Raw genomic sequence first — 12,914 nt, 5'->3', positions numbered from 1 at the left:
TCCCTCTCAGCGCACCCGCTGATGTCCACAATCGTGTCCATCTCGTCCAGCCAGGTTATACAGTCAACCGCACCTTTCTCCCCTGTAATTTCACGGGGCTTACATGATACAAAGTATTTGTAGGTGCAACCCTTAGCACTGGACGCATCGGTATATTCTCTATCGCGGTGAACGCTGTGCTCAGTAGACGAGTGCTTGTCGTCATCTTTCTTGGGTTCAGAGGGTGGTTTGGAGTGTGTCTTTGGTTTAGAGGGTGGTTTTGACACAGATCTACCTTGAGACTCAGTATTTTGACGATCAATAGCTGCCTGGACAGCATTGTTGATCAGAGCCTTTAGCTGTGCGCCTGTCAAATGTACTGACGCATTGTCATAGTCATCTTCATTCGTGTGGCTGTTCTCTCCATTGGGATCCGCCATTGTAACTTGAATCTGTTACAGAAGATAACAAAATTTTAATTTAGGAGATTATTATATGATTGTCTTTTATGACAATTTGTCAACCATGGTACAGAGACCATATTTGGTTAACTTTTTATTTCATTAAATATTAGGATCTGAATATATCCTATTTTAACTATATAAATAGTATTGGCGGCATAAAGCCTAATTATGATGATGTCTTATAATATAGCCGAGATTTCAGAGAATCAAAGGCATAGAGAATTGAACCGCAGTTCTTTTATCTATTTCTGACAGAGAGTCATAGACTACCACTGCCTCTTGTCTTTATAAGACAATTATTATGGCCCATAGGCACTACACCTCTAATGGATGTCTTAATATGGTCGGCCCGTAGGCACTACATCTCAAATGGATGTTTTTAATATGGTTGGCCCGTAGGCACTACATCTCTAATGGATGTTTTTAATAATATTGGCCCGTAGGCAACGCATCACTAATGGATGTCTTTAATAATTCTGGCCCGTAGGCACTGCATCACTAATGGATGTTTTAATATGTTGGCCCGTAGGCAATGCATCACTAATGGATGTCTTTATAATACTGGCCCGTAGGCACTACATCACTAATGGATGTTTTAATAGTTCTGGCCCGTAGGCACTGCATCACTAATGGATGTTTTAATAGTTCTGGCCCGTAGGCACTGCATCACTAATGGATGTTTTAGTATTGATCACCTTCATTGGTGATTTAACCCACGATTTATAAATCATTTAGTTGGGTTTGAAATCCCTTTAAAGGATTATTGTATAAGAATGACGTGCGTGATTTTAACGAATCACATCTGCCATGAATGTTAACATGCGTACAGAGGTTAACAGGGAATCAGAATCTTTTCAGCTAGGTCGTACCATCTTGACTGATCTTAAAAGACCCCAAGCTAGGTTTCACCCCCTTAAGATTCTTTATTAAGCAGATCAATATAAAAGGAATGGTTTTGATTTATTTTTATATATGTTAAAACAAAACTCATAACATACATTCCTAAATTTCAAATACAATTACATATTGCCCTAAACGGGTCTTTCAAATAATACATACCTCCATAGAGGTTTTAAAATAAGTGACAAGTCCACGTAGGGACTAATACAAGATAGGTGTCCATGCAAGGATTAAAGATAAGTCCACGTAGGGACTGAAATACGATAAGTTGTCCACGCAGGGACTTATTTCAAAGTAGAAATTACATTAGTACGACTATTAAGGGCTAGTGGTCACGTTTCTTCTTTTTGCCCTTTAGTAGATTCGCCAAGCCTTTGAGAAATCCTCGGTGGCTTTTCTTTTCTTCCTCGAACTCTCTCTCCACACGATCTAGTCGATGGAGTATTTCTTCCTGTTCAGGAGGAGAAAATCGTGGTTGTGGCGCTTGATGCGGAACTGGAGGTCTGGGAGGTATTGGATACCCATGAGCTGAGTAGTCCGGTGGTCCCATGTTTCCATGTGCTCCGTCAGGGTAGCGCGCATTGTATCTTGCCGACACCACATATGGGTCGCGCTCATAGCCGTAGTTGTATTGTGCTTGTGACGGTTCAAACGGGTTGTAAGCCGTTGGACCTGTGTAAGCTGGTATGGGTTGGTCATACCCAAATGGTGGCGAATTTCGTGCAGTAGGTGCGGAGTTCGCCTCCTGTATAGGACTTGAAGGTCCTTCTTCATGTAGTGGCGGATAGTGGCTACTACTAGAATGTCGAGGAGTGCTGAAGTGGTTACCCCCTCCTCCTCGTGTAGACATACGAGCATTGGTCCTCCTACGCCTCGGCGGATCAGGTATAACTGGTTGTGCCGGTGGCGGAGGTGGTGGCGTAACTGCCTCAAAGCGTGAATCCTCAGATGGATCCTGTGGATGTCTCGGTTGCGATGTCTGATGAGATGGTGTGTTGTACCACTCATGTCGGTCAAACAAGGCCATAAAGCTGTCTGGGCCTTGATACTGCGGACCATGATATGAAGATCCATCAGATACTTCTATCGGATGCGTGGGCGTACCACGAGCTGGTTCAGTTGGATCCTCATCTTCCTCCATGGGATCTTCAGAAAAATGGTCTTGTGGCCCTAGTGGAACAAAACCTGAAGGTTCCTGTATGTAGTCAGCCGGATTAAACTGAGCTACGTAGTATGGAGTAGGGTCGTCATAATTCCGGTGCGAAACCGAACGTTGTAGAGGTATGAAGGAAGGTTGTGGGTTGTTGGGATTATTTTCTGAATCTGGCCCAAAGGAGTGCCGGTAGGATGGCGTTGAGCTGTGCGAAGTGGAATGCCTCGCTGGTTCGTAGAGATCTCTTCGTCGGTGTGGCTCTTCGCTCCGTGTCATCGAAGGATGTCTTGTACCAGATGGTCCAGCTTCTTGGTCGTGATGTGTCACGATTTCTCCTCGGCCTCTTCGTCCCCTTCCTCTTCCTCGGAATATAACAGGTGGCATTTTCCTGCTTAAAACTTATTAAAAAATCAAATCGAAAATAAAGACAAAAAGGAGTAAAAATCCGAATTTGTCCTAAGTTATTGTCTAGACTCAAGTATGTGCAATTGTGTCACTGAGATTAAACACAATAGGATAGTGTTTAATTCACTCAATGTTGGCTCTGATACCAACCTGTCACACCCCGATTTCCACGTGTCTCACCGGTGGGCCCGGTGGGGGATTACCGTGACGATGTTGGCAACAATATAGTCAAACCACACAATTATATAATGCACAGCGGAAGCATAATTTAAATATATAATTTCAACCTCTGATTGTAATATCAAAATGTATTACAGAAGTTGAATATCCACAGTGGATCGTAAATACAGATAAAGTATTGTTCCATTAGATACTGCAATCAAGCTTGCGAGGCTTATCCCGACGCTAGGGAGCTAATACCAGCCAATTACGTTTAGGTACCTGCACTTAATCTTTTTGGGGAAAATACGTCAGTTTACACTGGTAAATACATTCAACTGACACATTTGAAAATGTTTATTAAATTGATTTGAATGCACAAGGCACAAACTCTTTTATAACTTGGGAAAATTCATAATGATCTTGTGAACGTTTTACATGTTCTTTTATGCGTTCAGTAGCCCGGGTCGTGCCGGGTTAAAGATTTATAGACACACCACGTTCGCGTAAAACCGTAGTACAGAAACCAACGGCTACGTCTTTTAGTTTTAATGTCGACACTTTATACCGGGTGTACGCCTACACCGGGATGTCGATGGTCGTGGCCATTTCGTAAAATGATGCCGAGGATATCCGGGACAACGGTCATTAAACCCCCCAAAGGCTTATAAGCAACAAAACTGTTTAAATGAGCCGATCATATTATTTAGTTATCCACCTAAGCGATGGACGAATATAATGCTCAATCAAGCGGTATTAATATACCGTAACCCAAGCCCATATAGGGGAAATAAGTCAAAAGTATTTACCTTTGCAAGTATTAATCCTTAATTTAGATCAAGTCACCGATAGCTTTTACTGGGGCTCCTAATCTGGAACGAAGGTTTTAATTAACCTCTTAGAATCCTAACGGTCCTTGTATTAGCCGTAGCTTAAACCGGTTGATTCCGATATATAGATATGGTTAATTCGCACGAAAAGGCGAAAACCGAGAATGGAGTATGATTTGGACCCAACAAGTTCAGTGACTTGTTTTATATGGGTTTATAGTTCATACTCTGGATTTTGGGGTTCAAATAATATAATTTGACCCATATCGGCTATTGCACGAAAACTAGTTTCATGAGCCGTACCGTGTGCGCAAATAGGCGAAACGGTTAACCATAAGAGTCGTACGCTTATTTCCTAAGTCAATATGCCTTAAAAGTATTTTGGTATCAGTAGGATACCTTCCGTAATGCCCGTAACGAGTTTAAGTTAGTATTATGCCCCGTAGGGGCTTTTCGGTCATTTTAAAGACTTTAAAAGGGCTTTTCGAGTTCTACAGGAAATCTGAGTTTCCCGAACAGCTTATAAAGCTTAAAATATTTTATTTATTATTTAAAACCAGTGGTAACTGGAATCGGGTCAAAAGACCTTGTAGAACTCCCGTTTTGGCCAAAAAGGGCATATTCGGTATTTACCGAACCGTAGCCATAACCGCAGGTTATGAGCAAGGTAAAAATTATTAAAAAAATTTTAAAATTCCCAAAATATTATTTTACCACAGTGGGTAAAAGTTTTGGTGCCGAAAACTTGGGTTAGATGAGCGTTATGCTAAATGCGCCGGTAATTACAAAACTTTCTTAAAAGTGCGCCTTTTAGCATAACTCTCATTCTAGACCTCGGATTGACGTGAAACTTTAAGGACATGCTTATAATTTAATAAGCAAGGTTTTGGTCCGTTCACGTGTCCGAAATACTCGTTTTAATTTTAAAAGGCCGTTACGGTCAACTTTTAGGCGAATGACGAAAATGCGCTAAAGACTCGGATAACTCATGAACCGACCACAGAGGCTTATACCAACATGTGACCTGGTCCTAAGAGAGTCCTAAGGTATATTTATACCTCACTAAAACGGGTCAGAACTGAAGTCAAAGCAAAAGTCAAACTTTTGCGACTTTCGGCTCCGAACCGGTTCTATATAGTAAATGATCGATTCAAACGAGCGCAAACAGGTTTATATACTTATTATCATGTTTTATGATTGTCAAAACAGGTTCCATAACATATATATTACAGATTATGCATGAATCGCTAAAATAGCTTTCTGTTGACTTTTTAACCGCACGTTTGACTCGATGATTGACATAGTTAGAGTGGTGATCAGGGGGAACCATTTTAGAGGTTTAATACCCATATAAATACCAACTCATAACCATTTTTGATTCGTCATAAGACTGAACCATTTGCAAGATATTGCAATGTCAACCGTTAGTTACGACGGTTGCGTTTATGAGCTATAACTATGGAAATGCAAGACCAAATTAATTGTGAACGACTTACAGAAGTGTGTTCTTGATTATAGAACAGAAGAGAATGCTAGGGAGCTCTTGAAATGATCAGTTGTAAGTGTTTTGTGTTGTGTGATTTGTTATGCACAAGGTGTGGCTATTTATAGCCAAAGGAAGCAACTTATGATCATTACAAGCACTACAATCAGTCCAGAGCTGATGGGTAGATGTCCCCTAAGTGTATGGGTTGAGCATAGGGTGCCCATGCCCCATAATTATGTGCATGATCGTTCACAAGCTCCAAAAGTCAAGAAACTACAACTTTCTGCATCTGGGCGTCGTACGCGACCCGCATGGACATTCCATGCAACTCTTACGCGGGTCGCCTGGGATCAGAAAATCAGACGCGTAATAGAGAAGGCTCGCGGCCCGCCTCAACTTATGTTTAAACTCTACGCGGGTCGCCTAAGGTTAAGAATTCAGGATTTTTAAATCTTTTTGTAATGATTACAGAATCTGGCCATTAATAACGAAATCTTTCGTAATGATTCGCCTGACCTTTCGGTTTTGAAGGGGTAACTTTGCGGTTTGGCCCTCGGTTATTTACCGATAGGGGCCTCGTGTTAATTACCCGGCTATTAAGTCCCCGGTTTATTTATTAATTATTTGAAAAGCCTTAACTTTCACTGTTGACGCTTTTAACCCTTCTTCTACGAATTCGATCGTAACTTTCTCGTTTCATATCGAAACTTCGCGGAATTTATATATATTATTTTAGTGAGTGTATAATACTGTTACAAAGTCTTGGGAACGTTAAAGGGTCACTCAGAGGTATTATTAAACATGTTGACACAGTTAACCCCTGTAGTTTGTAATCTCTCACTTTCTTCCGCGTTTTGTTTTTGTACGATCTATAATTTATTCGTTTGAAGGTTTAAGCATTATTTAGGGATACTATACAGTATATCTACCCTCGTTGACATTTATAACCCTCGAATTTATATACTTTCAAGGTTTGTCAAAATTAGTCCTTTATTTATTATAGATGCCACGTGTACACAAATGACACGTGTTAACACATCATTGGACACAAAATTTCGAGGTGTTACAACTGATATGCATTACATTACATAGAACAAACATAAACTGCTGCTGCATCCTTCCACTGTTGTGATCCCAGCAGTACTTGTCATGATCAGCAGTACTTGTCATGATCAGCAGTGCTTGACTCAAGGCAGCAGATTGAACAGCAGGGCTTGGTCTTCATCAGTCCTTGAATGGAACAGCTGTTGTAGGTCAGCAGATGTTGATAGAAGCAGTACTTTGAAGTATAGCAGATGTTGGAGCCACAGTCAAGGGGAAAGCTTATAGTAAACAGTTGCTTATTGTGAGTCCGCTGTTGTGATTCGGTTTTGGCTTTCATTATCTGTTCCTCTGGTAGGGTTCAATCCCAACACATTCTCTAAAGAATTTCTTTTCAGTATTGTACATCCCTTCGATTGTTTCACTCTGATTACTACATATCCTGATTGCAAGGAGATTTCTGAATTTTGTCCCAATTTGTTCTTGCTCACTATTAATTTCATGTTCCAAATCTTTTATAGAGATTATACAAAGAATATGACTAATTTATTGGTATTCATATTCAAATTAGTATAAATGAAATAATTACTTACTTCGGTGGATTTAATATAGATAAAACATTGTGTGATCTTAAATAGGCTCTACAATAGTAAAATATACTAAATATGATATTGTTTTATAAATTCCATAATCCATTTTCAGGTTGGTTGGCTTTATGGATCTGTGGCAGAAGATATTCTTACAGGACTCAACATCCATGGTAGAGGATGGAAATCTGTTGTTTGCTCACCGGACCCACTTGCTTTTCTTGGTTGTGCACCGCCAACACTTGTGAGTTCATTGACCCAACAAAAGAGATGGGCCGATGGGGTTCTTGAGATCTTATTCTCCGATAAAAACCCATTACTTCTTACTATAAAGGGAAACCTTTGGTTTCGACAAGCCCTTGCTTACTATTGGATATGTTTATGGGGACCTCGATCCATTCCAGAATTATGTTACGCATCTCTTCCTGCATATTGTATCATCACGGGCTCTAATTTTTTGCCCAAAATTAACGAGCGACCTATTATTATACAAGTGGGTATTTTCATCATATACAATGCTTATTTCTTCTGGGAGTGTAAGCGTCAAGGTATGTCACTACGTATGTGGTGGAATTTACAGAAAATGGGGAGAGTGACTAGTATGACAGCATGGTTATTCGGGTTTCTAAATGTGATGCTAAAGCTTGTGGGTTTATCAAAATCAGTCTTTGAAATAACACAAAAGGAATACAAGTCAATAGATGGTGATGATGATAAAAATGTTGGTAGGTTTACTTATAACACATCACCAATGATTATACCAGGTGTTTTCATTCTATTTGTCAACATGATTGCGTTGGTCAACGGTGTGTTAAGATTATTAAAGGTGGACTACAATGATATATGGATGGAGGTATTAGGTTTAGGGTTAGGAGAGATGTTTTGTAGTGTTTGGGTGATGGTATGCTTTTGGGAGTTTTTGAAAGGGTTGTTTGGGAACGGGAAATATGGGATTCCATACCCATCTATTTGGAAATCAGGAGTTTTGGCTTTCTTCTTTGTGCACTTATGTAGAAGTTTTTCTTAACCGTTTTGGATAAGATGATATATGATTTACATATGAAGATTGTAGTTCTTGAAGCTAAATAGAACATTTTTATTATATATAGAAAGCTAAGTATCGACGAATCATGGACTAGAATCGGTAATAGACATGTTGTGAAGTGTAAGTGAAATTGTTTTATCAAGGAAGGGAAGAAGAATAGTGCATGCAATTTTAGTGGAGGAAATAAAGGAACAAGTTTTTAAATGGATGAAAAATCGATCCAAAAGCTTTAATACAATGTGGGAGAAGGGGAGGAAATTCGATGGAATTGATTGACGACTCGATTTATCGTGGGGTGATTGTAGTTTTATTGTTTTTGTTTCCCTTTTCTCTTTTTATGTGTGTGCATTTCACAGCTTCTTGCTGCGTTTGGGTTTGATAATAAAGCGTTTATGCTGTCATTCAAAAAAACTATATTTTACTTTAATTGATTTGTTGACGTATCAAGTTAGAAATATAATTACTAAATCTTACATTTAATTATGATTTGTTGATGGCATGTTGATGCTTGGTGTAGTCCACATAAATTTTATTTAGTGACTTTTAAGTCAGATTTATTACATTCTTCAGATTCTATACATTCTGATAAGATAATTCTCACGGTTCGCAAAATAGAAGTGGGTTAATGGATTTTTACTTACGAATTGCATGACTATAAAGGTAAAAGTTTGTCTACTATGAAAATATACAAAATAAATAAGCATTTTATTGTCGGCTTCGTCGGAATCCAACAATACAAACACCATTAGGCTTGTCACAAAGAACCCTGTCCGTAACCAACCTCCGAAGTGAGCATGAGGACTTGGTTTGATTGGGAAGTGGATTATAAATGTAAATGTAATAAAGGAGACAATGTTTTTTTAGAGTAAATAAAGTATTAGTGGAATTTGAATGTCCTCATTCCATTCCCCAAAGTATTTATCTTTCTTTGGCATGTAATCTCTAGATCAATGGTGGAAGGCTTGCATTTCTCTTGGGAGATGCAGGTTTAACTCTCACTTAGTGTAGAGTGAGGCACTGCTGGGCAATGATCGGAGACCTAGGGAAACCTAGGTTCGATTCTTGAGCCAAACGGGTTTTATGAGTAATTTCGCCGTCGTGCCTACGGTGGATGGGTTACAGGGTTTTCCCCGTAATTGGTGGTGGACTCGGGTTACTCTTGGAGTACTCCGTTTGGTCCGGTAGATGCCCCACGAGTGTTCAGGATTAATTCCACGTTACCGAGCCCAAGACATTTCTTCCAGACACAAAGGGATCATCTCCTAGGTAAATTGTTTAATTACCCGAACAATATAGAGAGATTGTCCCATAGGACCTGAACAGGGACACCCACTGAAAGTGGCCACATTAAATGTGATATCTAGGGGTGTTCTTCGTGTATGTTTTTATCGGGCCGGGTTTTTCGAGTTTAAAAGTTAAAAAAACAACTTGATATAACTGAACCATTCTAGGTTCGGGTTCTTCGGTATTCAGGTTTAATCAGGGTTCACTCATGGTTGTACAAAAACGTTATAAAACAATGAAATATGTTGTAACTATTGTGTTAAACACGTATGTGGATTTCAAGATTCACCATTGTATTTGCTTGTGATTTAGATTTGAGCTGCAAAGTTCCCACTTGTTGGGTTGTAAAAGACTTTGCTAACCATATAATTATATAATGTTTAGCAAAGAGTTTTATAAACTCAGTAAATGAGAATTTTAGAAACTGAAACATGTGTAGCATGAAACACAACTTACAAAACCAAAGATCTTATTTTAGAATCTAGATCGGGTTTTCGGGTCAACCCGTATGTGGTAAAATCAATCTGATAACACTAAGGCAGCTAGTGTGTGACATTGGTCCTAACTAAACCGAAGAGGGAAGGATCCACTAAAAAGTGGATTTTGTCTAACTAGCCTAAGAAGAATTGTGATGATGATATATGTCACTCTTTATAACTAGATTAAGGTAGGCTTGGCTTTTTATTTGGTGCTCAAAAGGTGGCCGGTCAGAGCTGGTCATCTGTTGCGGAAACCAAGGGCGGATATACCATGTAACAAGGGATAGTTCCAGCTACCCCTTGACGCTCCGTCGATAATGTAAAAAAAATTGATGTTTTTTCGATCTCACTACTCATATATGATTGTGTGTAAATTGAAAGTATTATCTATGAGTAAGTTAAACTACTTAAAACATTTATTTATTTATCTCATCTATGAGTAATTTAAACAAGTTAAAACATTTATTTATCTCAACAACAATTTTAGGTGGACAAGATACATCAAAGTAAGGAAAGATGACATGTGTTTATACTAAGTTTAAACATTACCTAAAAGTGATCCTGTCTATTTATAAATTTTAATGTCCAAAATGGTTGACATTATTTAAAAAAATGTAATAGTTAAGTGTGGAGAGATGGATCATTATTATTACAAATATATTTTTTGTGATGAAAATATTATAACATATGATATGAATCTTACTTGCAAAATAATCATATTTTCATAATCTAGGTCGTAATGGTGTAAGCAAAAAAGTCGTGTAAATAATATCCAAAGATTCAAAAAATGTCAAACAGAAAAAATTAGGATTGATGACATGGCTCGACCATTAATCAATCTCACCAAGATCGGCATCAAAGTTAAAGATCCGGACAATAAAACAGCCACGGTTATTACATGGTTTAACCGTGGATCGTCTGTAATGAATTTCAAAGTTTTTGATAATGGACAATTAAAAATTCAAGAATAATAAAGCATCAAGTGATGAAATACAAAGATCATTTAAAAACTTTTATTAAAGTTAAACAAAATTCTATAATAAGTAAAATGGTTGTAATAACTAAGTAGCTTTTACAAAATCAAATGAAATTTTAAAAAACTAGTGCTTGTAAGATACACTTAAGACATTAGATATGTTTATATAAGCAAATATAAAATCAAATCAAGACTTTAAATATTTTTATAAAACCTGTCATTGTTTTTAGAGTAAAGTACAATTTTTTTCCCTATGGTTTATACCCGTTCTCACATACAAACCCTATTTGAAAAAAACGGTCATTCCTGGTTGTTAATTGTAATCATCACGTCCCTGAGAGCATTTATTGTTAGTCAACTGTTAGTTGACCAGGGCATGGATGTCTTTTACCATATAATTTCAAGGGTAATATGGTCATTTCGCTCTTTACAACTCCTCAAAGCAGGTTTCATCCTCTTCAAAACCACAAATTGCATCATTCACTCTTTCAATCTTCTCTAGTATGCCAAAACACTGTTATGTTAATGATTTGAGGTTAAGATCGAAAATGGTTGAGGTTTTTTGGAGGATACAACCCGATGATATATACGCTGATCCGAAAGATTATTATAGTTAGTTAAAGTTTATGTGTTTTGAACTTTAGTTTTTCAATGTGGTTCAGAATCAGCTTGTATAATGATCACTGAGAACAGAGTATCGTTTGATACTACTAAAAATCATTTTTTATGTGTTATAATAGATGAAGATGAACTTACGAAGTTCACTCTTAAAGTATTCCTTAGTGGTGAGTTTTCTGACAGTCCTGGTCGAGCATATATAGGTGGTAAAGTTTACTTTCATAAATTGTGCTGACATTGAAGATTTTGGCATGGATATGCTATGAAATGGTTAAGCAACTTTGTTATTCTGTTGACATGGTTTTTTATTTCCATTATAAAATTATCTATGTATGTTTGGATCTGGGTTTGAAGACTTTGTCTAGTGATGATGATTTTACAAGCTTGTTTGAATATGTATGCAGTGGGGTCAAATTTATTGAACTTTATGTTGAACACTGGACCCCTCGTGTGTTTATGACATTTGGTGGTGAAGAAGTCATTACACAGAGTCTAGGTGGTCCTCCACCTAATAGCCAAGATGTTGAAGTGCATGAGGCTCCTTTTGTTGATTTGTTCCAATGTGATCACAATGACACTGAAAATGGAGATGATGAGGCTGAGGAGGATATTGATGAAGCAAATAAGAAGGATAGTGATGATGAGGCTAAGGTGGAAATTGATGAAGAAGAAAATGACGGTTAGGCGGATGATAAGGGTGGAGATGATCCTGATTACTAGGAGGAAGAGGATAATCCATTGTATGATGTAGATGTTGACATGCAACAATTCCGGGGCAATGTTGACTCTGATGTAAAGGAAAATGGCAGTCAAGATGATGTGTTTGAGGATGACCTCTATGTGGATTTAGATGACTTTGAAACTGAAAATGAAGATGATGATCATACGGTATTAGATAAGGCTATGAAAAGAACGAGGAAGATTAGAAATTAACCCTGAAGTTTATAGGCCTTGATGCATCATGTAATCTTTTTTTCATTGGGCAATTGATTGTTCATAAGTCCAAGCTTACTAACATGGTCAAAACGTATACTCTTGAATCCAAACGACAACTATATATAATAAAAAAAGGGTTATTGGATTTTATCACCCTTAACTATTGGCCATTGGCCACTGCCACCCCCAACTATCACTTTGACTCCCGTCACCCCCAACTTAACACTTAGTGTGTTCTGTCACCAGATCTCTAACTTTTGATCCTGTTATTATACTTTTGGGGGTGTTCTAAGATCCCTAAAACCTTCCCAATATCCTTATGACACCCTAAAAAGTGTAGTAACAGGTTCAAAAGTTAGGGATCGGTTAACGACGTGGTGACAGAACACACTAAGTGTTAAGTTGGGGGGTGACGGACGTCAAAGTGATAGCTGGGGGTGGCAGCGGCCAATAGATAATAGTTAAGGGTGATAAAATCTAATAACCCTAACAAAATGATAGGTTGAGGTTTAGGATGGTGTGCATAGGGAAAAACCCAAGTTTGAGAAGTCCTGGAAACTTTGAGGGCTAAA

The 12,914-nt window shown here is 38.1% G+C and overlaps 1 protein-coding gene across 3 annotated transcripts in view; it reads left to right on the top strand.

The window, feature by feature from the left end:
- LOC110938148 (cellulose synthase-like protein H1) overlaps positions 1 to 8,476 on the top strand; it is a 35,725-nt gene extending 27,249 nt beyond the window's left edge. For all 3 annotated transcript variants that reach the window (XM_022180619.2, XM_035988825.1, XM_035988824.1), the window contains one exon: positions 7,120 to 8,476. In XM_022180619.2, the coding sequence (XP_022036311.1) occupies positions 7,120 to 8,031 (912 nt within the window). In that variant the 3' untranslated portion in view covers positions 8,032 to 8,476. The remainder of the gene's footprint in view (positions 1 to 7,119) is intronic.
- Positions 8,477 to 12,914: the final 4,438 nt, after the last annotated feature.

Source organism: Helianthus annuus, chromosome 4 (assembly GCF_002127325.2).
Source record: "Helianthus annuus cultivar XRQ/B chromosome 4, HanXRQr2.0-SUNRISE, whole genome shotgun sequence".
NCBI lineage: Eukaryota > Viridiplantae > Streptophyta > Magnoliopsida > Asterales > Asteraceae > Helianthus > Helianthus annuus.
This window is presented reverse-complemented; position numbering and strand designations above follow the sequence as displayed.